General features: G+C 43.0%; 1 protein-coding gene across 7 annotated transcripts in view; it reads left to right on the top strand.

The window, feature by feature from the left end:
* Window positions 1-26,096, top strand: part of UNC5D (unc-5 netrin receptor D) — a 538,042-nt gene that overhangs the window by 299,024 nt on the left and 212,922 nt on the right. For all 7 annotated transcript variants that reach the window (XM_004758268.3, XM_004758266.3, XM_013059292.2 and 4 more), the window contains exons 2-3: window positions 4,728-4,946; window positions 19,322-19,465. In XM_004758268.3, the coding sequence (XP_004758325.1) occupies window positions 4,728-4,946; window positions 19,322-19,465 (363 nt within the window). The remainder of the gene's footprint in view (window positions 1-4,727; window positions 4,947-19,321; window positions 19,466-26,096) is intronic.

Raw genomic sequence — 26,096 nt, 5'->3', positions numbered from 1 at the left:
GCTTGATCTCATGACCTTGAGATCATGACCTGAGCTGAAATCAAGAGTCTGACTCTTAATGGACTGCGCCCCCTGGGTGCCCTACTTCTTGTTATTTTTAATTGGAGTTTCAGTAGTTAAATATTTGTGCTCAGAGGTGAAACTATTTCCAAATGAAATACTGAAAAAGCTTTCTCCTTATGTTATTCTCAAACACGTATTCGTCAACATCTTTGTTTTCTGACTTTAGTGAGGAGACCCATGACTACTTGCTGTGCTGTTCTCTCAAAAATATTTTCTCAAGACCTTGTCCAGAATGTGTCCATAGTACACCTGAAACCACAGTCTAGCTAATAGGATGACTGTGTGAGCAATCTTTAAGAATATTCTACTTAATGTCGGCTGTGAGGTACCACACACGTAAGGTATCAGTTTATATCTTCTTTTGGTTTTAGGAACTGCTCGCTCTTGCCATAAGGCACTCACTAAATTACCGTACCAGACTTCCAAGGGTCCATTCATCAGAACTAAAATGAAATTGCGAGGTGATTGGAGTCCGAGGCCTGCGTTCAAATTCTCAGCCCCATTGACTAGCTGAGAATGAAAAGCATTTTGTCAAATGCACAACAGGACAGAGTGCCCACCACAGAGTGGATAGGGAGATTAAGGACCTAATCCACATAGAAGGCATATCACCATAATCTGTGATCATTCACTACATGACCACTCTTACATTTATTTATTCTCTGCTATCCTAGTTTCCATGTTTCTTAGCTGTCCCAAATTCAGTAACATTGAGAGCATTGGAACTTAATAAAGTGAAGCTTGGAGCTCTAGCTTTGTTGAAGAAGGAAGATCTAGTTGTATCAGAGAAAACTCGCCTGCAAAAAACAACAGAAAATCTGACTATTAGTAGCTGAAATAAGTAAAGATTAAAAAAATGTCTGGAGATGGATGTCCTGTGGTGTTATGTCAGCCTTTATATTGTCTGCTCCTTTGGGAATTTTTTCCTCTTGATCTTCCCTAGTTAAGGCAGGGACAAAAGGGAGATGGGACAGAATGTACCATACCTATTTCCTTTATCAGGAGAATAAAAGTTTTCTCAAGAATTTCTGCTTAGGACCCTTTTGCTAGGAGGTTGTCACATGACCGTTGCTACCTACAAAGGAGTAAACCGACTCCATGACTTCTCCAGCCTCTACTGTACAAGCAGGTATGGGAGAAGGCAGTTGACTGGGTGGTTTGGTTGCCAGCATTCGTCACACCAGCTTTAAAACTTTTCTTTAAATTACAAACCAGTGGCAGATGTACTGAGATCATTAGAAACATTTACCCTGAAGCCCAAAAGTATTCATGCTGGCTTCCATAAAACCATTTATTAAAGTAAGTTGTCTTCTCCCACCCCTAACTCCCAGCCCCCTGCCACCGCTGAGAAGAGAATCTCTTGGCAGCTTTTAAGCCCCTGAAAAGTACCCAAGTCACCTCCTTTCTTTCTGTCACCTCCCTTTTGCTTGATGAATCCCCTGAGAATGTCCATGAGCAAGTAGGTTCTAAGCAGTAGGTGGGGTTGAGGACAGTGGGCATCCTTGGAAATGGAGGCAGATGACTTCCAGCCTCGTGGGGTAAGGCAGGGGTATCAGCATGAAGGTTGGCCTGTGGGGGAGAACCCAGCCTTCTTGCAGCGCTGAAGCCATCTGAAGGGCAGGGCATTACTGTAACGTGAACTTGATCCATGGGACTTAGGGGAGGAGGAGTCGAGCTAGGGAACAGTGTTAGGTATATACCATTCCCAACACTTTACTATACAAAGTGGGGGGGGAAGAAAACAAACAAAAAAATCATTTATTTCTTTGTTGAAAGGATACAAATGAATGGTGGTATGTATGCAGGTATATCTCTGATCTCCCATTCCCATTGCTACCCTTGATAAGTAGATTTTTTCCTTTGTTTCTTGTTTTCATGGGTCCTGGCCCTTTTCCTATACACACATGACTTTGACATGGCTTCAGTAATAATTAAGATGTAATGTTACAATTTGCCTTATCTTTTTCCCCCCTTCTATGAGCATTAAGATTGATTGATTCTTAATGGAGGTCCTTGAGTTGGCGAGGACACTTACCTGCGTACTTTCCTCTTCCCCTCTCCTGCTCTGTTTCAGGTGAACGCAGAACCTGTTACTTTATTTAAAGGGTATTTCTTAAAATAACAGGAGGGTAGCCTCATTGCTTTTAGAACAGCATTTTGTGAACTGGATGGTTTAAACTTGATTTTGATCTAGTACCTTTTGTCATTTTATTTATTCTGAAAAATGTGACCTTATTATTTATTTAAGGGTAGTTACTTATGATGCTCCGTGCATGGCTTCTCGGCCTTTTGGCTAAGATCAAGTGTATGATGCTCCCTGCTCCCGTTTTAGTGGTTACTTTGGACATTCATGCACTGTTACTAGTCAAGCAAGATGCACCCTTCAGAGCCTACGCCTGTGGCTGTTCATTCAGGCTCTCACCTTAGGGTTTGGATATCCTTTATCAGGTGACCCTCTTCTGCAGCAGAGAATTACTTTGGACAGAACTCAAGCCCGTGATGGGAGTGTGAGCTTTTTGATGTCCATATAAAATCTTTTCATACCTTTGTCGTTTCCTCTAATGCATGGATTTACAAAAGCCTGAGGGGACTTGGTATTTATTGAAGACGGAAATGGGCATGAGCAGTCAGTAACAAAATGAATTAATACATGATCTATTTCATGAAGTCCATTGGAAATGTAATCTAAAACACTCAAAGGAAGCCTCTCCGATTCTGTCCTGAAACCCTTCTTATTCCATATGGCATATACACATTTTATTTTCTGGGTGACTATGTTGTACTATATTAGGACATAAATTGTTTATTCTCGTGCTATTTAGAGCATTTGCTTTATGATGCATTTTTGCTTTATGATGACTTTTTTTAAAGATTTTTTAAAAAATTTATTCGACACAGAGTTCACAAGAAGGCAGAGAGGCAGGCAGAGGGAGAGAGGGAAGCAGGCTCCCTGCTGAGCAGAGAGCTCAATATGGCGCTCGATCCCAGGATCCTGGGATCATGATCTGAGCTGAAGGCAGAGGCTTAACCCACTGAACCACAGGGTGCCCCTATGACTTCTATATTACAATAGCATTTTAAAGCTTACAGTACCTTAAATACTTTATTGTGTAAGGTTTTCCCCCTTATGCTGATGTATTTAGTGGAAGAAATAGTTTAGAGATGCAAGCTCTTGTTTCGTTTAACTTATTGCGGGGGCAGTGGGGTGCTTGTGTGTTTCCATGGCTAGACATGTTTTTCATAACTCGTTGTCTTTTATTTCCTCACACAAAAGTAGAACTAGGGGCAGCCATACTTCTTGTGCCCTAGTTCCTTCCCCTTGATTTGCATTTGAGAATGCCCCAAGTCTTAAAATATTACCCCCTAGTATCGTGACTTAGGTTTACCTTTGATGGTACTTCACATAGGTACTTCACAGACTGACTCAAGTGTGACACGTAAGAGGCTTGGTTGGTTGTTCTGAATGACACTGGAGGCACACAGCGAGCCACGTAAATCACGGGATGCACCCTGTCTGTCATCTAGGCTCGCTCTGGATGAACTGGATTGTTCCCCCAGTGCTTTCCTTAGGTCCCTTTCCCCAGCTTCCTCCTGGAGACGGGTTTGCTTTGAATGTGAATAACCCTTTCCGGGGCATAGCTGATCTCACCGCTGAAATTCTTGCTTTCTTTGATCTTTCTCTGGAGTCGCCATGGAAGCTGCTCTTGTTCCTTCTGGTCATTTCCAAAGTGTGTAGTTAGTGTCCAGGTCATGCTCCCCTTGACTCTGCCGTAGTTTCCCGGGACTTAAGTCCCTGCTAAGTGTAGTGAAGAGGTAGTGAAGCAAAGTCTTGGCTTCTACTTTTCCCTTTTTATTTTGCTTCTCTCTACGTATCAGTTCCTTAAATTTAGGGGAGAATCATGTCCATTTTTTTTTATCTTGAAAAAACCTAATTATAGGTCCCAAAGTAAAAGCTCACGGCTATCTTAGGGATTCATTTTAGTTTGTCACCTTGGAAGTGAGATTCGCAGTATATCAAGGGGAGTGTCGGGGCAGAGAACGGAGCTGTGAGCCCGCAGAACACATGTGCATTCCTTTTAGAAGAGTCACTAGGTTGGTGAGGTTTTGGAGAAAACTCTTTCTAAGATAGACTACCAGCCAATCTTCAGTTTCAGCGGTAGAAAAAGCAGACAATTTGGAATTCTTTTCACATGTTGTAAGACTGCGTATCCTCCGATAACATGGTCATTACCCACGCTCGTTTAGGGGAGAATAGAAGCTGTTTCCGCCATTATTTCAGAGTCTGAGGCAGCCTGGGGCTCCCATTGAACACCTTGAGATAAGCACGCACCAGACTGGATCTAAAGCTTCAGCCTCTCGCCCACCCAGATGTTCTCTCTGTTCTTTCAGCAAAGACCTGCGGACTCCAGCATGTGCTCTGAGGGAGTCTATTCCTTATTTTCCTCGTCTGGTGACCCTGAGGGTGTGTCCAGCTAGTGGTTCCATACTACACTCCTTCAGCCTCTAAAAGAGAAGTATCCGCACGGGCCTTACAAGTGTGTGGTGTGGACAGGATGCGGCATTGCCCAGCTCAGATCCTTGGAGCCGGGGTGGGTTATGCTTTGCGCCCCGATGCACGTGCCATCACTCCAGGCGGTGTCCTCATGGCCTCTTCGATTTTGCAGGAAGTGACAATGGCGAAGTCCTCCCGGAGTCCATCCCCTCAGCTCCTGGGACGCTGCCTCACTTCATCGAGGAGCCAGACGACGCTTACATCATCAAGAGTAACCCCATCGCGCTGAGGTGCAAAGCAAGGCCAGCCATGCAGATATTCTTCAAGTGCAATGGCGAGTGGGTCCATCAGAATGAGCATGTCTCCGAGGAGAGCCTGGACGAGAGTTCAGGTAAGGATGAGAAACCATTCTTAGATCGTCACCTGGTGTCCTCCCATGGTTTGATGGCTGGGAAAAGCTGTGTGGGCCCCCCACCAGTGATTTATTTGGATGACTCCTAGTGAAAATCAATAACATAATTAATCTAATTAATATAGTAAGACAACATAATATAAAATTAATATTGAATGAATATTAACATCATCTGGAAATACAAGGTGCTACCACATGCTTGCTTATTTATTATTTATTTATTTTAATTCAATTAACCAACTTACAGTACATAATCAGTTTCAGATGGAGTGCTCAATAATTTATCAGTTTTGTGAAACACCCAGTGCTCATCACATCATGTACCCTCCTTCATGCCCGTCTCCCAGTGACCCCATCCCCCCAACCCATCTCCCCTCCAGCACCCCTCAGTTTGTTTCCTAACATTAAGAGTCTCTCACGGATTTTCTTCCTGTCTGATGACTTCCTATTCAGTTTTCCCTCCCTCCCCTCTGGTCCCCTTGCTTGCTTCTTATTGTATGTTTAAATGACTGCACAGCTCTTTGGCTAGCCTATTCTTGGAGGGTAAAGGGGCATTTTTATCTCCCTGCACTATATAACTTTAGCACCCAATTTTGTATGGAAGCTAGTATCCTCACAAGAAATAAAACCTACCAGTCACTGCTTTCATTGTCTCAATTCTAAATATCTTGGAAGGCAAATCTTCCACCAAACACCTTTTTTTTTTCCTTCTTATTTCACCAAACACCTTTTTAAGCAACATAATTTCAGTTTCTTTAATCTTTCCTCCTAGATGTTATTCTTGTGCACATCGTTCTCCGTGGTTGTGGTTTCTGAGCCTCCTTTAAGTTCTTTTGGTTACTGTGTAATGACAGAGCCCAAATTTGATTGCCAAATTTGAATAGTATCTCCAGTATGAAAAAATTGAGGGACCATCTTTATTAATGTGGCTGACTTGGGCTTATGAGTGGTGATGATGAGAATACTGATCATATTGCTAGTGTTTATTGAGCACTTACTGTGTGCCAGATCTCATCTAAGCTTTTGACAGACCTGATCTCACTGTCCTTCCAGCAGCCCTCTGGGGTAAATGACATTATCATTACCTTCTTATGGATAAGGAAATGAGACTCAGACACATTAAGTAAACTACAGGTTTGTGTTGGATCTGAAAGCAAGAGCATTTGACTTAAAACTTTAGTCAATTAGGTGCTAAAAATTAGCAAAATTTAGGAGCGCCTGGGTGGCCCAGTTGGGTTAAGCATGTGACTCTTGCTTTTGGCTCAGGTCATGATCTCAGGATCATGGAATCAAGCCCCATGCTCAGCAAGGAGCTGGCTTCTTCCCTCTCCCTCTGCTCCTCCCCCGGCTTTTTTCAGATCTAATAAGTAGATCTGAAAAAAAAAAAAAAAAAAAAAAAAAAAAAAAACCAACCCCCCCCCCCCAAAAAAAACTTGCAAAACTTATAACTTGTTAAAATTTAGTGTGTAACAGAAACAGTATATGCTTTTGAACTTTGGCTCCTCAAACTAACTGAAAATTTAGACTCACCCTAAAACCAACCTGCTCTCAGCCTAGATTATTGTGCTTAGTCCCCACTCACTCTCTAGATAACAGATTTTGAAGAAGTCAAAAAGCCTTGAGTATAATTAGGAAGTTTCAAGTCAGCTTAGTTTATTAACTATATGCCACTGCTACTCGATTACTGGAGGCCTTGCAGAGTGTTCCAGGAATGCTAAGATGCAAACAGTGATCTCTAGGACTTTACACCTGTTGATAGGTAGAAGTCCAGTATACCCATAGTGCACTTAACCTGTGGAGGATTATAAAAAAGATTATGCCCAATTAAGATTATCAGGAAAAGTGTGGAAGCTGTAGCATTTGAAAGGGACATCAATGACTACTTAATTCAAATTAAGTAACTGAATTAATTTATTAATTGATGCTACACTAAATGGGAGAAAGAGAGAGAGAGAGAGAGAGAGGGATCTCTGTGGCCTGGAGGTTTCGATATTAGCAAATGAAAGAAAGCTTAGTATCTGTTTGACAGGAGGTGTGATTTGGTGAAATAGAAAACGGATGTGGAAACTGGCAAATTCAGTTCACTCTGGCTCAAAAGGTCTCAAATAGGAAGTGAGGAGTTCTTTACTTAATTTTATGAATCTTGGAGGTAGTGCGGATTGATTCTATTGACGTATGGGAAAGCAGTGGCTGGAGCTCTGCTTCAGGGAACGAATCTGGGGCAGGTGTTTGGGATGCCAAGAAGAAACAGGAATGGATGAGTTAGGAGATGTCTATATTTCAGTTGAGGGAAAGAAAAGTCTGCCTCTAGGGCAGTAGTCACAAAAACAAGAACTAGATTTCTGGTATGAGAAACACCTTAGCAAATCGGACTGAATAGCTGAATGAATGAATGAATGAATGAATGAATGAGACAGAGGAGTAACAATCTCAACAGAAGCAGAAAGGGGATGCTATTGATGTAAGTAATTATGTTAGCAAGGAGAGAAGGCTGAGATCCTGGGACAAGCTGAATTTGTAATATTTATAGGTTGTAAGGAAGAGGGGTAGATCTGGGGTTTGTAGAGCTGAGAGACAGAAGAGTTAATTGGGTAGTCATCGGGAAAGGAGGAAGCCGTGGAGGCAAAGGAGGTGTCCAGAGAGAATGAGTAATAGGAAAGGGAAATGGGTCTAGAGCGCTACTTCCTTGGGAGTCAGGAGGATGGATATCAGTCAGCAAAGAAGCAAGCAGAGGAAGAGTGTGCTGTTTTTCAAAGCAAAATGTGACACTTGTTTCAAAAAAATCTTTGGGCAATACTGTTTCTGCCTGGGAATCAATAAAGAACTAACCCTACATAAATAGTGCTAAACATGATACGGTTCTGGACTCTCTGGGGATTGCATTATAGATGCATAACTTCAAAAGGCAGTGGGACACCTAAAACCTTACACAATTCCCTGTTGCAGTTTGGAATTGGTATGAGGAAGGGGAAAAAAAAAATGCCTGTTTTCGAGGTGGTGTTCTTCAGACCAAAAGCATGCTTAGAATTCTGGAATTTAAATGTGCAAACTGGAAGGAACCTTAGTGATAATCCAATAGCCCTATTTTATACAATAAAAATCTTGTGTTCCTAGAGCTGCAACGAGTTGATGGCACAGCTGTTTCTAGAACCCAGATCTCCTGGGGTGCCTGGCCGGCTTAGTCAGTGGAACGTACAACTCTCAATCTCAGGGTTGTGAGTTTGAGCCCCACGTTGGGCGAAGAGATTACTTAAAAATAAAATCTTAGAAAAACAAAATAGAACCCAGATCTCTTGCTTTCTACTTCAGATATACTTTCTCCATACTTAGAAGCCACCTTCACCTACAGCTTCCTGTTCTTCTTCCTAGTCTTGATATTAACAAATTCACTTACTGACATGAGGATGGGTTTGAGCACATGGCTCCTCGTTTTCCATCATGAGCCTGTTTCATATTTCTGTTTCTCAAGTGGGTAATCCCATAGCTATCCCATGGGGATTTCTTTAACCCTCATCATTTCTGCCATCTCTAGAGGGCTAATCTTTTATTCTAGACCGTATTTCTGGCACTGTTAAAGACGAGTTTATAGCAACTGAAGACAGAGATATACATCACAAGGTATAGTCTCCCTCTTTATAAAAAAAAAAAAAAAAGGATTTGGCATAATCAAGACAAAGGAGGAAGACCAATCAAATCTTGGTGTCAGCAAAGTTTCCTCTTCTGTGTTCCCAGGGTTGGGATCTTGGATACTCCTTGTGTTGGGAGAGACTGGTTCACAAACAAAGCAGCTCCATTTATCTTGATGTGAAAACTTCAAAGGAGGTCTCTGAAATCTGGGAGAAGACAATGAAGGGAACAGCATTTGCCATGGGAGCAAAAGCCCGTAAAACAATGGGAGAATATGAAAGGCTTATATATCTTGTATTCAATTAGTCCAACTGGAAAGGACTCAAGTACCAGGGACCCAGTGAGGCTCTGTGTTTTATTGTCAGATGCTTCTGGCCTAGATTTTGTCCAGTAATGAACTCAAAATAGCGGAATCCCATTGGGTAAACTCTAAATGAAAGCTAGGAAGAACACTGAAAAATGGCTGGGTATTTTTTGATACCACTCCTAGAAAATCCTATATCCATTCTCCTAGAAAGACCTCTCGATAAGTATTGCAAGCCAATTTAACACTGTGCCCTCTTGTAATTTTGCAGTGTTGTGTTTTGCTATTGCTTCCCCCTTTTAACTCCCCTGGCATTGCTAGGCAACTCCATGTCTTGCAGATAGCAGCGCTGATTACATTCTCTGTTTCCATGTAAAATCTCCCCTCTCTACTTAAAAAAAAAGGGGGGGGGGTTGAGAGAACAAAAAGGCCAATAAAAGTCACAAATTTCAAAGGAACTGGGAAGAACACAACTTCCTAAAGGACAAAACCTGAAGAGATTATATACCAATTTTTTGTTGAGAAAGAACTTATATTTTAGCAGCTACCTTTCTGAAAAGAACTTAATAAGCACAACCTTTTCTTCCAAGTAATTTTGATTGAATCAATAGGGGGGGAAAAAGCTGTCTCTCCCTAAACAGTTTTCTTCTGTACTTAATGAAAATTGCTGTCTACTACGCACTGCAATTATGTTTCCTAAGGTCGGTATTAATAGAGGAATAGTGGAAAGTGGAGCAAGATGAGTAGAGATGGTGTACGCCAGACCAATACATAAGGGCAATTAAGGTTGGAAACAAAATGGCCTCCGGTATTGAAAAATAGATGCATTACTTCCCTTGAGCTCTCCAAGGCTGAGCTCGAGCACAGGGCTTGACTTAATGGCTTTTGATTGAGTTTGCAAAATAACTCCTGCCACTCCAGTAAGAGGGAAGGATGCGAAGAGACGAAGGACAGTAGGACCACATTTGAGCAGAGGTAGAGAATTGTCTGTGTTCTTGTAGGAAGTTGGTCGTAACTGCTTATGTATCTTTGGCCAACATGTTCCCTGTTTCAGCACTTCCAGAAAATTTTGATATTCTTTTTGCTTAACGTTTTCTTCCTTCAAAGTACTAATGGGAAATGCATAAGACCCAGGAGTGTTTGGAATAGACACGGAATCTTTTGTATTTCCAAATTGGAAGCAATAAGTCCTTGCAGTTGTTAAAGGCTGCAAACTGCCTTTGGTCTTTCTGGTAATTTGGCCCCGTCATCTAAGAGTTCAAATAAGAAGAAAAAGGATTGTGTGTTTTCACGCAATTTAGCTTGGAAAACCCAGAGCTAGAGTTCTTTCCTGCAAAAGGCACAATTTATTTGACATGAGTTACTGTGTTTGCACAGACATGGCTATACCTCTTAGTAATGTACCCTTTCAGTTCTGTGCACAAGCCAAGGGTCCTCTTTCATTTGTTCTGCCTCATTTCATTCGGAAATATGGGAACTCTTCTTCCTGGTGTTTTTCCTCTGTTAACATCTGGAGTTGAGAGGTAATCCCAACCCGGGGAATCGTGCCCCTGAGAAGGAGGTGGGGAGTGTTCAGTACCAGAGAAATTAAGATATTTAATGTAACAAACAGGCAGACACACACACAAGCACCCCCGAAAAACAACCAACAAGAACCAGCAAAATACGTCCTTGGCAATCAAGTTAATGCAGCCTGTGGGAAGCTCAAGTTATCAATAAGCAAAACCACTTCTTTATTGTTCAATAAAAACAGGTGTTCCCTTAACAACGCTCCATGGCTCTTATCTTATTCTACCTTGGAGATATTGAACTCTAATGAGTGAAATAATGCATATTCCAATGTGTTATGGGAAAAGTCTCAACTCCGGTAAACTAATATTTTTCTTCTTAAAGAATATCATTTCAGAGCTTTCATTGTTTGTGATTTCCTTCTTAAACAACTGGAGTCCCTCTCTGGGGATAAAAGGTTAATGGATTGTGTTGAGAAAAGGGAGAAGAGTAGAAATAAAAATGTATTAAATCTTTAAAGTTTGTATCCAAGAACTTTGCTGTGCTAGTGATGGGGATTTGAATAGAGCTTTTTCCAGAAAACCATTAATTTTGAAGTTACCCTCGATGATTCACAAATCACCAAGGTACATCTGGGAAGCATATATTTTAGTTCACATAACGCAGAAATAATCCATCTCTCAGGTGTTCCATTGACAGTTTGTGGGTTTAAAACTCACTTTTATAGAAATGTTCTTCTATCGCACCCAGATTTCATCTTGTTCATCACTCTGCTTCTCAGAGAGGACTGACCTATTCTTACAAAGTTTTCAGGAAAATAGTATGAATTCTTCCCATAAACTTGTGACAAAGTATGAAGACCTTGTTTCTTGGGTCCAGTTTGACCTTAGATACAAAGAGTTGGTGTCCGTTTGCATTCACTCCATCCTTAACAGAGATGGAAAGCAGCTCACCATTTATGTAACTGTTTTTTGTTTTTTGTTTAATATTGTATTTATTTATTTGACGGAGGCAGCGAAAGTAGGAACACAAGCAGGGGGAATGGGAGAGGGAAAGCAGGCTTCTTGCAGAGCCCGTTGGGGGGCTTGATCCCAGGACCCTGGGATCATGACCTGAGCCCAAGGCAGATGTTTAATGACTGAGCCACCCAGGCACCCCTGTTTATGTAATTGTTAATAAGAGTTCCTGAGAGTGACCGGCATTGTTGTAAACACTAAGTTCTTTACCAGTGCCTTTGGAATTTTCCCATTTTTTCTATTCATACAGCACTCAGAAGTGTGTTTGAAGTAGGAATGATAAGAATCTAAAAGAAACCCTGAAGACAATAGTGGTTAAGAGCATGTGCTGTCGGTGTTAGATGGTACCATGTTTGTTTGAAATCTGGCTCTCCCTTTATGGAGTCTTTCCGGTACATATGTTTCCTAGCTGCCTTGTACCTCAGTTTCCCCAAGAGGAAAATAGCCGTGATTGTATCTACCCCATGGAACTGTTTTTGTTGTTGTTGTTTGTTTGTTTTTTAAAGATTTTATTTATTTGACGGACAGAGATCACAAGCAGGCAGGGGGGCAGGCAAGAGAGAGAGGAGGAAGCAGGCTCCTGTTGAGCAGATAGCTTCATGCAGGGCTCGATCCCAGGAGTTTGGGATCATGACCTGAGCAGAAGGCAGAGGCTTTAACCCACTGAGCCACCCAGGTGCTCCTACCCCATGAAACTGTTATGAGGATTACATAGTCTGAGGGCCTGGTATCTAGCAAGCAGTCAGTCAAGGTTAGCTTTCAAAAGGGTATATCTAAAATGGCGGCTCTTTCTTTCTTTCTTTCTTTCTTTCTTTCTTTCTTTTTTAGTGGAGCAAGTGGCTGTTGATTACTTTTCCAAAAACAAATAGAAAATTGGGAACTTTTATAAATCCAAAAAGACAAAAGGACTAATAATATTAAGAGGCAAATATTGGTCTTTCTTGGAAGAATTTGTTCCTGGCTTGCGTTTCATTGCTTTGTTTTGCCCAAGCTTTATGTTATTCTCTGAGCCAATGGTAGCACTGTGGGAGGTAAAAGTATGATACAGACCCTGGCCTTAGGGCATGATCTACTCCCAGCAGGTAATCAGAGTGACTGCTGGAAAGGAAAAGTCACTGATTGGGGCGGCAAGGTTGGAAATCATGACTGTTGCCCACGAAGCTGTGAGTGTGATGTCTGAGGGATCCTTCATGGGGTGCTGTCCTCTAAATAACCCTACTGTGTCTACTCTGGGCTCCCGAGTTTCCCTCTCTCTGCTATCAGACAACACTATCAAGTTAATTTGCTTTCGTCTGCCAGACACCTCTGTGCTGATTAATTCTAATCTCTGGTGTGGAAGAAACTGGAGAGCTCGAGCGTATTCTGAGTTTCTGTACTTAACACTGAACTTGTGGTGCTTCTGAGGAATCCGTGGAGTGGTTATTATCTGGGGGGAACTAAAGAGTATTCATTAGGCATTGTGCACATTCAAAGGATTACTATTTTTTTTTATCAAAATACATTTTAATCTTGTTGCTAGGATGAAGTGGCAAAAGACATTTAGCCCTAATTAAGCATCTGCCAGTAAAATGAAATATGGTTCTACCTTTTAATTATCTACATTTAACATACTATTTTCAATAGCGTGTTGGCCTGAAGAGATCTACGGTCCCCAAAGAAATGGAGGCACGCTTCTGTGAAAATGCTTCCCTGATATCTCAGACTTTTGAAACTTCAACTCCGTGTCCCAATTCATGTGTCCTTATGAGAGCCTTGCTTTAGATGTCGTTCTAACTAGATAAGGGGAGAGACTTCTAGTCCCAGGTGGAATGAACTTCTAGTGCCGCCAAGAAGTGGGAAGCCACTCCCGTGTGGTCCTGAGCGGTCTGCACTCCTGCCGTGGTGGTTTTCTTGCCTGTTGTTGGGGCAGGTTGAGAGGTTTCCCCCTCTAGCCTGTAAACATCTCCAGGGCAAGAATCTTGAGCATCTAATCTTTAAAAAAAAAAAAAAAAGTGGATAGGGATTGGTGTGCTTGGTGGCTCAGTGGGTTAAGCATCTGCTTTCATCTCAGGCCATGATCCCAGGGTCCTGGGATCGAGCCCCAAGTTGGGCTCCCTGCTCAGTGAGGAGTCTGCTTCTCCTCTGATCTCTCGCTATCTCTCCGATAAATAAATAAAATCTTAAAAAAAAAAAAAAAAGAATCTTAAGCATCTACTTTGTCACAGTATCCTCAGCTCCTGGCTGAGGGCCAGGCACTTTTGATGCTCAGGGTTACTGTTCTCAAATAATGTATGTCGCCAACCATGTAACATCTTTGATAGGTTTCCTATGGTGTGGGGACTTGTGGCAAGATAAGAACAGAAACAATAATAACGTGGTGTTAGGAAGAAATAAGGTCAGGCATGTGATGGCACTAGTAAAAGTCAAGGGCTGTAGAAAGGTAAAATAATCAGTAATGATAATAGTGATGTTATGCAAAATATGGGGAAGCTTCTCATCGTGGAAGCCTGCTTTCGAGCCTCTAGCCCTGGACATGGACGAGGCCCTTGTCGAAGTGGTAGACTCCTTTCCTCCAGCAGAATGGGTTGTTTCCTGTCTTCTCAGGACACGGCGGAGTAAGGAGGGACTATCTCAGAGGGGACTGAGACACCTCAACGAATGATGGTTCATTAAAGTGGGTTCCTAAATAAGAGATGGTTGCTTTTCAGGAGTTTGATATTTTTCTTCTCCTCTTCTGAAGAATTGAGGAAGGCCTTATGCTACCCATGAAGCTATACTGGAAATAGGTTGGTGGAGTTTTGTTTGTTTTTGTTTGTTTGTTTTTGAGCTTTGTGTACAGAAAGCAACATCCTCATTCTCTTGGTGAACCATCCCCAATCGTGAAACACTACGATGTGGAAAACAAAGCACGGGGTCGGAGAAACGCTGAGTTACCCTGGTCCAGGGAAAGGGCCTCAGAGCCTTGGATGAAAAAACAATTCACCCAAACCTGGTTTGCTAGCTTCTGACATCCTGCGTGTGGTTTTCAGATATGAACGATATCTCCGAGGAGGAAGTGGGGTCCTTAACTTCCCGTCTTGAATCCGGTTATCCAGTGTAGTTAAGCCAAGCATTACAGAGGGACCGCCGAAAGACTGACGGACAAGAACCGATGACGGGCGGCAAGTGTCAGAGAGCTGGGTCCTATTCCTCCCCAAGTGCCCATCACCAGGTGTATGTGAAAGCAGGTTGACCACCGTCCCCACGGCAGGACACTGCCTCGGGGCTTTGTGGACGTGCGCTAACAAGCAGTAGATAAAAGCATGAGACAGCTGTTAGGTACCAGGCTGCAGTTGGCATGGTGCTGAATGTTCTCCTCTTTCTTTTCCACGCCACAAGTTAAGACTAAGGTTACAGAGCCCTTTTATTAGAAGTTGGCCGGGAAGAAATGATTTTCTTCTTTTTCTCGCAACATCACCCTTCCCGCTGTCTTCTGCATTTCTCTTCTTGGAACACTAAAGCGTCTTCCTTCAATTAGTTTGAAAATTCTGTAACTTTTAGTCTCCCAACAGGATTAGACCTGCTAAGAGTAACTAGTGTTTTCTATCTGATAAATAAGGGGATTACAGCAATAACTGCTGTCAGCATTTTTCTCATTTAAACAAATAAAGCTGACAAATGATGAAGTTCTGTGCTGCTCTGTTGTGTTTAGTACATGCAGAGCAATTATTCATCCGCTGCCAGTGTTAGTCTCCGTACAGCTGAACCATCCGATGGCAGAGGAAGCTGATTAGCATATCAGTCCCATAGTCATATTTTTATATTCTGGAAGATTCTAGTCCATAACAAAGGCTGATGCTTATAATTTACACAATAATTTAAAGGGTTGGACTTTTCTAGGCTTGTTAGAGTTGCACGAGTTCTCAGGTACAGTGGGGCTCTTATTTAAGAGACGTCTTCTGTCTGTCTGGGATTTTGGCTCCCTGCTAGCATTTTCCATGGACAAGTTAGCTGTCATCTCTGGAGGTCTCGGAGTGGATGGCCATCTCCGCAGCCCCTGCTGGAAGAACCACGGTGGAGGGGAGTAGGTGGAGATGTCCTGAAATAGAGCTGCTTCCCGTGGATGTTTGTCACGCATACAGTTGTGTGTGCGTGTGTGTGTGTATATATATCCCTAGACAGCTAGAATGGAGATTTGAGAGAGAATACACTATTTAAAATTTTTTTATTCAGTAGAATTATTTCTGTCTTGGTAGAGATAAGTATAATAGAAAGTATTCATGGTTTTCCATGAGTTCTTATAGAGGGAATGACTTGACAAGACTGGAGGCTTCCTGTGGGAAGAAGGTCTCATCCAGACAGTGTATCTGGGGGTCTCGGGGTGATGATGTACTTGGGGCCTCTTAAAGAGGCTTGTCGCCCCGATGCTCCCTGCAGGGGAAATGCACTGTGTTTAGAAATAGTTGGGTTATATTCATTGGGCTTCTCCGATCCTCTGGGAGAGCCTCGGAGAAGGACTTGTAATGGAGCCAACCTGACATTGAAACTGTGACTTCCACATGGGCGTTCACCAGCAGTTAGTCTCCTAAGATGGTGGTGGGATCAGTGAGGACCTTCGCGGGGACCATCAATGGTCTACAGTTTATGTTTCCCAAAGCAAATGTGCGGCTGTCTGTCTCTGTGTCTGTGTGTCTGTTTAGTTTCTGTATCTGATGCCTTGATGTCTTGGGGTAGTGCTGCTCCTGGAGGGACTGTCCAGCCAGAGGGCTGACTGATTCCCAGAGAAAGCCAACAACTGGCTTGGGAGAGTGCCTTTCATGTGTAAACCAACCGATCCAAAGCCCGTCCCCTTAACCACTTCTTGTATTAAGCTCTTAGACTCCAGGGCCATAGTCTCCGTCCTCGCCCTCAGCATCAGGTACCGGGCAGCTAAGGACGGCCAGAGCCCACTGAAATTTTCAAAGGAGCCAATTCTAAGCCTGTTTGCCCAGCCAGTTCCCATGGGAACCACAGTAAAGGCTCTGGCCCCTCTTTCCCCCATACCCCTCTGCCTCCTAGCGCCCTCCGGTGGTCCTGCATGGTATGCTCTGCCTATTGTCTCTAGGGATTTTTGAGTGTAAATGTCTCCTTTTCGGGATGGTTGTTTCCATCTGATGTGCACCTTACCACACCTCAGTAAAACAAATCCTGGGTACCCTTAAAACACCGTGTGCCTAGGGGCGCCTGGGTGGCTCCGTGGGTTAAAGCCTCTGCCTTTGGCTCAGGTCATGATCTCAGGGTCCTGGGATCGAGCCCCATATCGGGCTCTCTGCTCAGTGGGAAACCTGCTTCTTTCTCTCTCTCTGCCTGTCTTTCTGCCTACCTGTGATCTCTGTCTGTCAAATAAATAAATAAAATCTTAAAACAACAAACAAACAAAAAAACACCGTGTGCCTAGAGGAAATCATAGCAAGTTTTGATGTTTCGATGTCAAAACTCCCTACTTCATAAACGGGATCAACCTGAACCATTTTGAAGGGAGTGTTTGTCTCCATTTCCAATCTAGATGAAGCTAGTAACTTAGATGTTCTCACAAGATGAGGAAAGCATAAGTACATAGAATAGAACAGGTCCCCATTAGCTTAAACACATTTCTAGGTTTTTAAAAATTTATTTGCAAAAGAGCGAGTACGAGCGAGCAGGGAGAGGGACAGAAGGACAAGCAGATTTCTCAAGCTTATAATTGAATGCTTCTCTGAGAAGACCCCCCCCCCCCGATTCCTAAATGGTGGGCAGAATTTGTCTCCCCTGTGACAGGACCTCTGACACCTGGGTTCAATGATTGGGTGTTCTCTCCCTTCCCTTGCACGAGTCAAAGTAAATCATCCACCGTTTGCCTCAGATCAAAAAGAAAAAGAGGACACAAGCCCTCTGTTCGAAGCCCAGCTCCTTAGTTTTGTTTATTTCAACTTACTTTCAAGTCCCAGCATGTGCCGCCATGCTCTGATTTGCTTTCTGTCCTATCCACCCTGCTTTGTCCGTCCGATGGCGTGATTTTGATTCTTCTGGTCTCTTTCACCCGCCCAGCCCACCACCTCCTCACCTTTTCCTCCCTCTCATACTTTGTATTTCTTTAAGTGCAAAGACGAAAACACCACCGCCCTTCAGAACCCCTCTAAGGCTTTTTTCCTCTTTGGTGTGGGGCACAGCTTTTGGGACGCTCACCTCTCTGCCAGGCAAAAAAGGCTACTCCTGCACTCACCCAAACTGGGAAACGTGGCTTGTCAACGGTCATCAGGATGATTTTCTGTATGTGGTCCCTCCTCAGAATTGAGAGAGTCTAACTCCCATTCCCCACGGTGATTTATGTGGTTATAAAACTCTCTCTTATCACACACTGGAAGTAACATGCTGTGGATCGGGGAGACAGAAGTGTCTCCTCGGCCTTGACCAATCCTACACCCCACCCGTCATCTTCTTCTTTAAATCCTGTCACCACCCAGGATAGAATCACACTCCACCTCCAACATCAGGAGCCCCCCGGCTCATTTAATTACACTGTTGATTTTGTCCCGTGAATTCCTTTTGCGAATTTAAAGGGAAAAGCACAATTGTGCACCTCATTTTTCTTTAAATGTTCCCTGCATTAGTCTTATTTCTGTTATGAAGTATAAGCACCTAAAATACAAGGACAGAATTTTAATTTTTGAGACAGACCTGCACGTGGTGCTGGATTTTCAGGAAGACAGATCCAGCTTCAAACCCCAGATCTGCCATTATCAGACCGTGTAACTGCGGACAAATGAATTCGTCTAAGACGGTTCTTCGGTCTGCCTAGTGGGGATGCGAGGGTTTCTCCTGCGTCTGTGTGTTGTGAAAATGTAGTGAGTGATGAGGTTAAAGGCTTATGGTGATGCTAAGTATGTCTGCGGAATTCAGTCGGCGTGGACTCTTTTTCTCCCACACCGCCTACCCCAGGGCAAGTTACAGCCTTAGCATGCTGGCCGGACGGAGCGAGCACACGGACTGTCAGAGCTGCTCTGTGGCTTGTGATGACGGGACTGGTACGAGTAGTAAGGAGTGTCCTCTTTCATCCTTGGCAGTCTGTGCAAGGTGACTGTGCTGCCCAGAGCAAGGAAGGCTGATGATAGTCCTGGGTCAGGGGGTTGGAAGAAACTCACGCTCCCTTGTAAGAAAGACCCAGCATGTTTTCTAACTTCTCAGGAGGATGCAAAGTAATGAATTATAATAATAAACATTAAGATTATAATAATAAACATGAAGGCTGTCTTAGTTTTATCTTATTTTGCACACGTAGCCTTAGCTCTTTTTCCTGTAAGAGCCTTTCCTTCTCTCCCTACGGGATGGCCCCTGCTAGAGGGGCTTCCTGGGCTCTCATGACAGGGCTTTGAGACTAACATAGTTTAATTTGTCTGTGTCGCATTTGTTGTCCAAAGCTTTTAAAACCGAGGCTTGGCCTTAACTGGGCTTCCCTGCCCATTTGCACATGATCACGGTTCCCTCTTCCTCCTAAGCCACACTGCTAGACCCCTGCCCGCTGCTGTGTCCAGGGGGAGGGCCATTTAGAACTATCTGGAACTACATCTCTGGGGTCCGTGTATTGCCTCTTTACATTTTAGAATCCCAGAAGTTAGTGATACTACATTCCTCATCGTAGGTTTCATCCTAAGAAAGACCAAGAAGAAGCACCAATTGAGATCCTGTGAAAATTATTATATTGTATTAGACCCACGTTGGTGGGTAATACTTCACACTCCAGCTTTCCAGCCTACTCAGCTGTTGGAATTTAATTAGCAGCAATATATTATTGTCAGAGTAATTAAAACCTCGCCTTGATTAAAAACAGAATTGTGTAATTAACAAGAAAATGTTTGGCTAGCCTTAACTTTCCGATCGGAAACGGCAGCGGCCTCAGTGGATGTGCTCTGTCTCCCCACCAGGCTTGAAGGTCCGGGAGGTGTTCATCAACGTCACCAGGCAGCAGGTAGAGGATTTCCATGGGCCGGAGGACTACTGGTGCCAGTGCGTGGCCTGGAGCCACCTGGGGACCTCCAAAAGCAGGAAGGCCTCCGTGCGCATAGCTTGTGAGTACATATGGGGGGGATGGCCTTGTCTGGTAGGACCGCGGGCCGGAGTTCAGTGCCGCCAAACGGGCTTGGGATGCGTTGGGCGCTTCTGTAGAATAGAGATTAGCAGACATCAAGAAACGATCAACGATTGCTATCTCTGTTAAATTTACTCTTTTAAAGTATTTTAAATGTTTGTATTTTAAATGTTTGATAATTTCCTCCGGAGTACAATCAGCCAATCAGTTAGGCGAAGAGATTCTGCCTAGACCTTCAGAGTGCAGGTGTCTCCACAATGCCAGGAAAATCGGTTCCTGGGAGGAAAAAAAAACTCAGGTGAATGGGTTCTGCTGTTTGTTATCAGTGACGAAGTTCGAGGGGCATTGATGGAAAGAGGTGAGCAGTGACTGTTTACTGCTCTTTCCAGCAAACCTGCAAAAATAAGACATTAAAGATTGGGATTTTTATAGCCTACTATTAAATCTCTTGTTTCTGAATCTTAAAACATGGAAATGGGGTTTAAAACTGCATGTGTTTGACCCACGGAGAACTCCAAAAAAGGAAAAAAAAAAAAAAAAGAAAAAAAAAGACACTTGAAGAAGGGAAAATTAAAAAAAAAAGAAAAGAAAAGAAAATTGCTTTTCAGGAGAGTCTACGATTTCTTCATCATATTCCAGCATCAGTGTTTTTAACATCTCAACCATATTTAGAAGTATAGGAACTCCTTTCTCTTCCTTTAAGATGTCTTCATTCCCCTACCCCCATTACCCCACCCCGACGAGTCCCCATAAAACCTCCTTTGTGAGCCCAGGAGTGTAAAAGCTCCTCTGGAAAGAAATTGAGAGAAGGAAGGCAGACTTGGTTATTGTTGTTTTATTCAAATGCTGCCTTTTGAGAGTGCCATAAAGAATACGGGACAAGGGGGATTTATTTGAGGACTCAAGGAATTCATAGCAGATGTCGATGGTTTAGGGATTGAGAATAGGAATGAATTGCTATTTGCAGAGACATTTATGTTTCTTGGGAAATGAAATCTTCTTCTCAAAATATGCATTTCACCTTCACTATACTGGCAATTTGGGAGGCCCTTTCCTGAGTGTTGACGGGGCCCTGGTAGGCCAAGGAGAAGAGGTCATTGCATGAGCTGTGCTCTTGATGTAAGAGCCACGGGAAACCATTTTCCTATAGTTATTTAGTTAGTTTTAGCCAGCAAGTATTTTATGATGCTAAAGTGGAGGTCAGCTGAGACAGGGAAGAGGATGTTCAATTTTTACTCTTCCTTCCTAACACCACCAGCTCTGTGATCTCCACCTGGCTTCGGCTAGGCTGGTCGCCATCTTTGACCCTCGTCAGGTCAAAGATTATCTTCCAGGCTCTCTCTGTGTCTCTGAAAAAAAGGCCAAACAGCACAGGCGTTTTCAATATGGCTTCCCTCCTTGTGCGGCTTCTCTGCACCCCTTTTCCCAGTCCTCTTCTTCCTCCATGTCTCTGAGGCCCCCATGGCCTATTCTTTTTGATTTGCCTCTCACTGATCTGTCCCCTCCAGGCTCTCTCACCTCCACACATGCTCCCTTCGTTTCTGATTGTTGCCTGCTTGCTAGAAAGCTCCTTCAGGGAGCTTCCCCTCACTCACAAAGTTTGGCAAAGAATGGCTCTATCTCTCCTTTGTTCGTGTCCCGTAACCTTTGATCATGTCCACCGCATCCGTCCAGGCACTTGGCTGTTCTACATGTCAACCTCACTCTGACGTGGGACGTTGCCCCTGCAGTTCCAGTGTCACCTGTCACTGAAGCCAGGTGCTGCATTCCTCTCGGTTTCCGGTTCCCATAGTTGGTTTTGTGATGGTGGGCAAGTTATTCATCTCCCTGTGTCTTAATGTCTCCAGTGGAAAAAGGGCGCCTAGTTCATTGAGTTATTGCGAGTGTTACAAGTATCAATAACTAGAAAGTGTATAAATCTCTACCTGGCACAGAGAGTTGGCCCTTCTCAGTCATTAGCTATTGTTTTAAGACGTACTTGAGAAATGGAATCACTTCTCAGTAGGTGTCTTCTACTTACTGAAACTAATTGCACGGAATTATAATTGTAGTGTCTTAGCAAATTTTCTGCAGGTTGTGGCTTTATAGACTCTAAAAATCCGATTCTCAGGCAGCCCTAGGATACAGCTCTGCCAAGTAGGATAGGACCGAGGAACACGACAAATGGAAAACCCTGTTCTATCATTTCCTGCCTTTTTTGCATCATCTGATACTTTTGTGGTAATAATCTTCCCAGTCTCGTCAGGGATTAAAAAAAATCATTTTGTCATTCTTGTATATGATATGCACATGAGAATATGATAAGCATGTGATTTCTAAGTTTAAAAAATTGATCATTAAACCTATGTTATACAGTTAAGACAATCTCCCATATTTAAACATATTTTTAATTTTTTGTGTATATCAAGTGACACATCCTTTAATTTAAAATTATTTATGCAAGTCAAGATATGATTTGTCATTAAATATTGCATTTGACTTGGAGACCAGTGTACATTAAAATGTAAATTGAAATTTAACTATGTTTAATGGCATCAAAAGTGGAGGGAAAAACTGCCTTTAGGACCTTGCTTGAAATTCTTTTCATTTGCTCGTGGCAGGGTGGAGGGGAAGGCGCTCTCTCTCTCTCTCTTTTTTTTTTTTAATAACTTTCATGTTTTGTTGAAATAAGATTTCTGGCTGCTATTTGCAAGTACTTCCCAGCAAATAACACATTGCACATGAGGATAGTCTTTATTCCCAATAAATGAAAAGCCAAATTGGATATAATTGTCACTGTGTTTCTTCTTTTTAAGATTGGTTTTTGAAGTACTAAAGACATCTTAATGTGCTAAATAAGGATTTTGATAGATGAATGTAGCTTATGAATCTGATGACAATTGTCTTGAGGGGACTTCGCAAAATTAGTATCATTTTTATATTATTCATTAAGTTATTGTCGTTCAACATCAGAGCTCCGTATGTTTCCTACATTGAACCGATGATGCATTCACAATTTAAGTTTTGAAACTGCAGCAGGCAAAACCTTCGTGGCAGTTGGGGCCTTCAGCCAAGGGACTGGCGTGCCTTGACGTGGTCATATTAGGTAATCAAGAATATCAGGAAACTCACTGGCATGATACCATTTAGACATGATTTGATCTTAAAGGGAAACAGAATAAATACAATTTTTTAAATTTATTTAACACGTACTTTTTTTGACATGGACCCACATCGGTTATCAATTAGATGTGTAGATTCCTGGCATCTGCATCCGGCCTGTTGGACCCAATTCTGGAGGAGGGACTAGGAAAGCTGTGTTTGTACAATGTTACCCGGACGATTCTGTGATCTGGTAACCTTTGGACATCCTGCCCAGGGACAGTGCTCCTCAAACTTTAACATGCATGAAAATCAATTGGGATCCTATTAAAATACAAGTGATTCAAATAAAATGACTCTGGAAGTCTGGTTCGAGGTCTAAGGTTCTATTATTTGTAAGAGTTCCTAGAGGATGCTGCCAGTGGACCATACTTTGACAGGCGGGGATACTCACCACTATACAAACGAGGATGGACCATACTTTGAGTAGCAAGAGCCCCCACAAACAAACAAAACAAACACAAAATCCAAAAACACCTTTATGAAGCACTCTTTTTTTTTTTTTTTAAGATTTTTATTTATTTATTTGACAGATCACAAGTATGCAGAGAGGCAGGCAGAGAGAGAAAGAGGAGGAAGCACACTCCCCACTGAGCAGGGAGCCCAATGTGGGGCTCAATCCCAGGACCCTGGAATCATGACCTGATCCAAAGGCAGAGGCTTTAACCCACTGAGCCGCCCAGGTGCCCCTTTATGAAGCACTCTTTGGGAAATGTTGATTTAACCCATTCGTCCAACTGCCTCCTTCAATAGCTGAATAAGTGGTGTTCAGGAAGGTTAGGTTGGCTTGACCGGGGGTCCACCCAGCAGATGGCAGACGTGGAACCAGATAGGATACTCTTTTCCCCCTCCTCACTACTCTTGCTACTAAGCCCTGTTGATTCCTCTCTATCGGATGGAATTTGAGAACCAACATAGAAAAGTTCACACGCATTGAAGTGTTTCCTTAAGGAAAGCAGTGATTGCTTTTCTATTCTGTTTCTGAGTAAATTCCTCCTCATGGTAATGTTATTGCATTTATTGAATATACTTCAATGCATATAAGTTGTATGTATTATATATACACACAGGCATATATATGTGTGTGTGTGTGTGTGTGTGTATGTGTACACATATGCACATGCACACACACATGAAGCCACAACCCAGCCTCTAGAAAACAGGACGGGCTTTGTTTTTGTAGCCAAAGTGCCTGTCATCTTAAACTATTGTATTTTCCTTCATAATTTCACACTGTGTCAGGGACATGTTGGCCACCTTCCAAATGCCTGGGGCTGGAAATAGCTGAGGCCCCGTTTCAAAAGTGATTTTCTAAAGGTAAAAATAAATAAATAAAGCCACCCCCCACGCCACCCCCACCGGCCTGGCAGAAGCCCATCTCCAGGGAGGGACTCCCACGGGCCTTCTCTCGCTGGTCTGATTCAATCCAGCTGGAGGTAGCCGGGCCGCTGTGGCATCTGTTACTTCTGCTGCTGGACGGTTGTCAAAACTGAGAATATTCAATTATTCGTAGTTGTTTACTTTCATGAGTGAACATTTGGCTGCCTAGCTGTTGCTTTTCGTTCCTATTTTTCTCCCTCTTCTTCATCCGCTTACAAAATGTTTTGCCTTTATCATTAACCCTTGGTCGGTCAAATGCTGCTTGAGACTTGAGCCTTTACTGGGCTAGAAGATTCTAGCTGGGGCTCGAAAGAGGGGAAGCCTGTGGCTCTCATAGTCCCATAACAAGTTGGCCCCCTGGAATGAAACACAGCAGGATACCACTGTTTTGTTCTTTTTTTTTTTTTTGAAAGATCTATAAAATATACATCCTGAATATAATTTAAACAAGCTGCTTATTTGATGCTCTCCTAAAATATCAGTGCTGTTGTGCCAAGAATGAGTGGAGAGTTTAAAGGAAGACCTCATGTAAAGCCAGGGAACTGTCTCTACCTAATTTTATAGGCACACCGTGAAAACGGTATTATTTTTATTTGTTTCTTTTAGGGGGGCGGTGGTTTCTTTTTGAAAACTGTAGAAGAGAGACATCTAATTAAACCTGCATTATGGATCTCAGCTTCATGGCTCTGACCATTTCACCTGCTCAAAACTGTCAGTGACCCCCCCCCCTCCCGACAGCACATTAGATGTGGGAATAAATAGAGGCGCGTCTGCCTGGCATGCAGATGCAGCCTTAACCTACATTTCCAGCCTTGTCTCCCACCTCAAGTCATGCAGCTGTGCGGAGCTCCCACTAAGTTAGCCCAGCTCCGATTCTGGGATGTGAGACCCATTCTTCCCCTCTGTGACGTGCTCATATTCTTTGTCCTCCCTGGAGTGTATTTTCAGCCCCACTTTGCACTCCTACCACTTCCCACTGAATTCCCACATCCAAGGCCCATCTTGTATGCTGTCTCCTCTCTGAAACCCAGTTAACTAATCCCTTCATGCTAGCCGACCTCAGCACCCGGCAAGCCAGCTGAGCCATTGACAAAGATACCCCCCCCAACACTACACCACCCTGCCCAGTAGCATCTCCAGCTTCAAAATCAATAATAAGATCTAAATATCCACTTCTGAGTTCTCCTAGCAATTTCTTTAGTACTTGTCCCACGGTACTTCTTATAATTTGCCCAGAATCATAGTTATTTTGAAGTTATTTGTGGATTTATTTCCCTTCCTAGGATGGAACCTGCTTTAAGATTCAAGTGTATCACCCTCACTTGTCCTGACCTGTGAACCTACTGCGATGTCACATTCCTGGTATTCGGAATGACCGTTTGGTTTGAAAAGGCGACCTCATCAGTGTCAGGTCTGATTCTATGCAAGGACATTTGTTAGTGGTTTGTCACAATTGTGCCATGGTACTAACGGGACATCTGGCTTCTCAGCAAAGCCGTAGCACAGCAGGACGTTATTATAAGGATCACGTCTGGCCTCCCTGCCTCGTGCATACTCCTAATGATCTTTACTGCCATAAAGAAAGGGTCAAGTAGGTGAAACATTACAACCAGGCAACTCTGATAGGCAGTGCGTGGCTCCGAAGGAGGCCAAGTCCACCAGCTCTGCGCGCACTGTTTTCCTTCCTCTCTTTTCAGCACAGGGAATTTGCTCCCAAGTTATGGGGAAAAAATTGTTAAGGCCTCTCATCACTTGGTCAAAATTCCACAGAAGCTGGAAGCCTTCCTCCCCCTCTTCATGGGAGAACATGGCCAAAGTGAAGAGAAAATATTTTACTATTATTTATTTATTTAAATATTATTTAAATATTATTTATTATTACTATAATAATATTTAAAAATATTATTTTACCAAAGGCCAGTCATTTCCTTTACACTGAAATTAATTTATAGTGGACTCTTGAACACTGTGGGAATTAGGGGCACTGACCCCCACCCCCATCCTGTGCAGTAAGAAAATCCACCCTTTAGAACTTAGGACTCCCAGTAACTTACCTGTTATAGCCTGTTGACAGGAAGCCTTACAGATAA

Source organism: Mustela putorius, unplaced genomic scaffold (assembly GCF_011764305.1).
Source record: "Mustela putorius furo isolate JIRA1106 unplaced genomic scaffold, ASM1176430v1.1 tig00003976_pilon_pilon_pilon, whole genome shotgun sequence".
Classification (NCBI taxonomy): Eukaryota; Metazoa; Chordata; class Mammalia; order Carnivora; family Mustelidae; genus Mustela; species Mustela putorius.
This window is presented reverse-complemented; position numbering and strand designations above follow the sequence as displayed.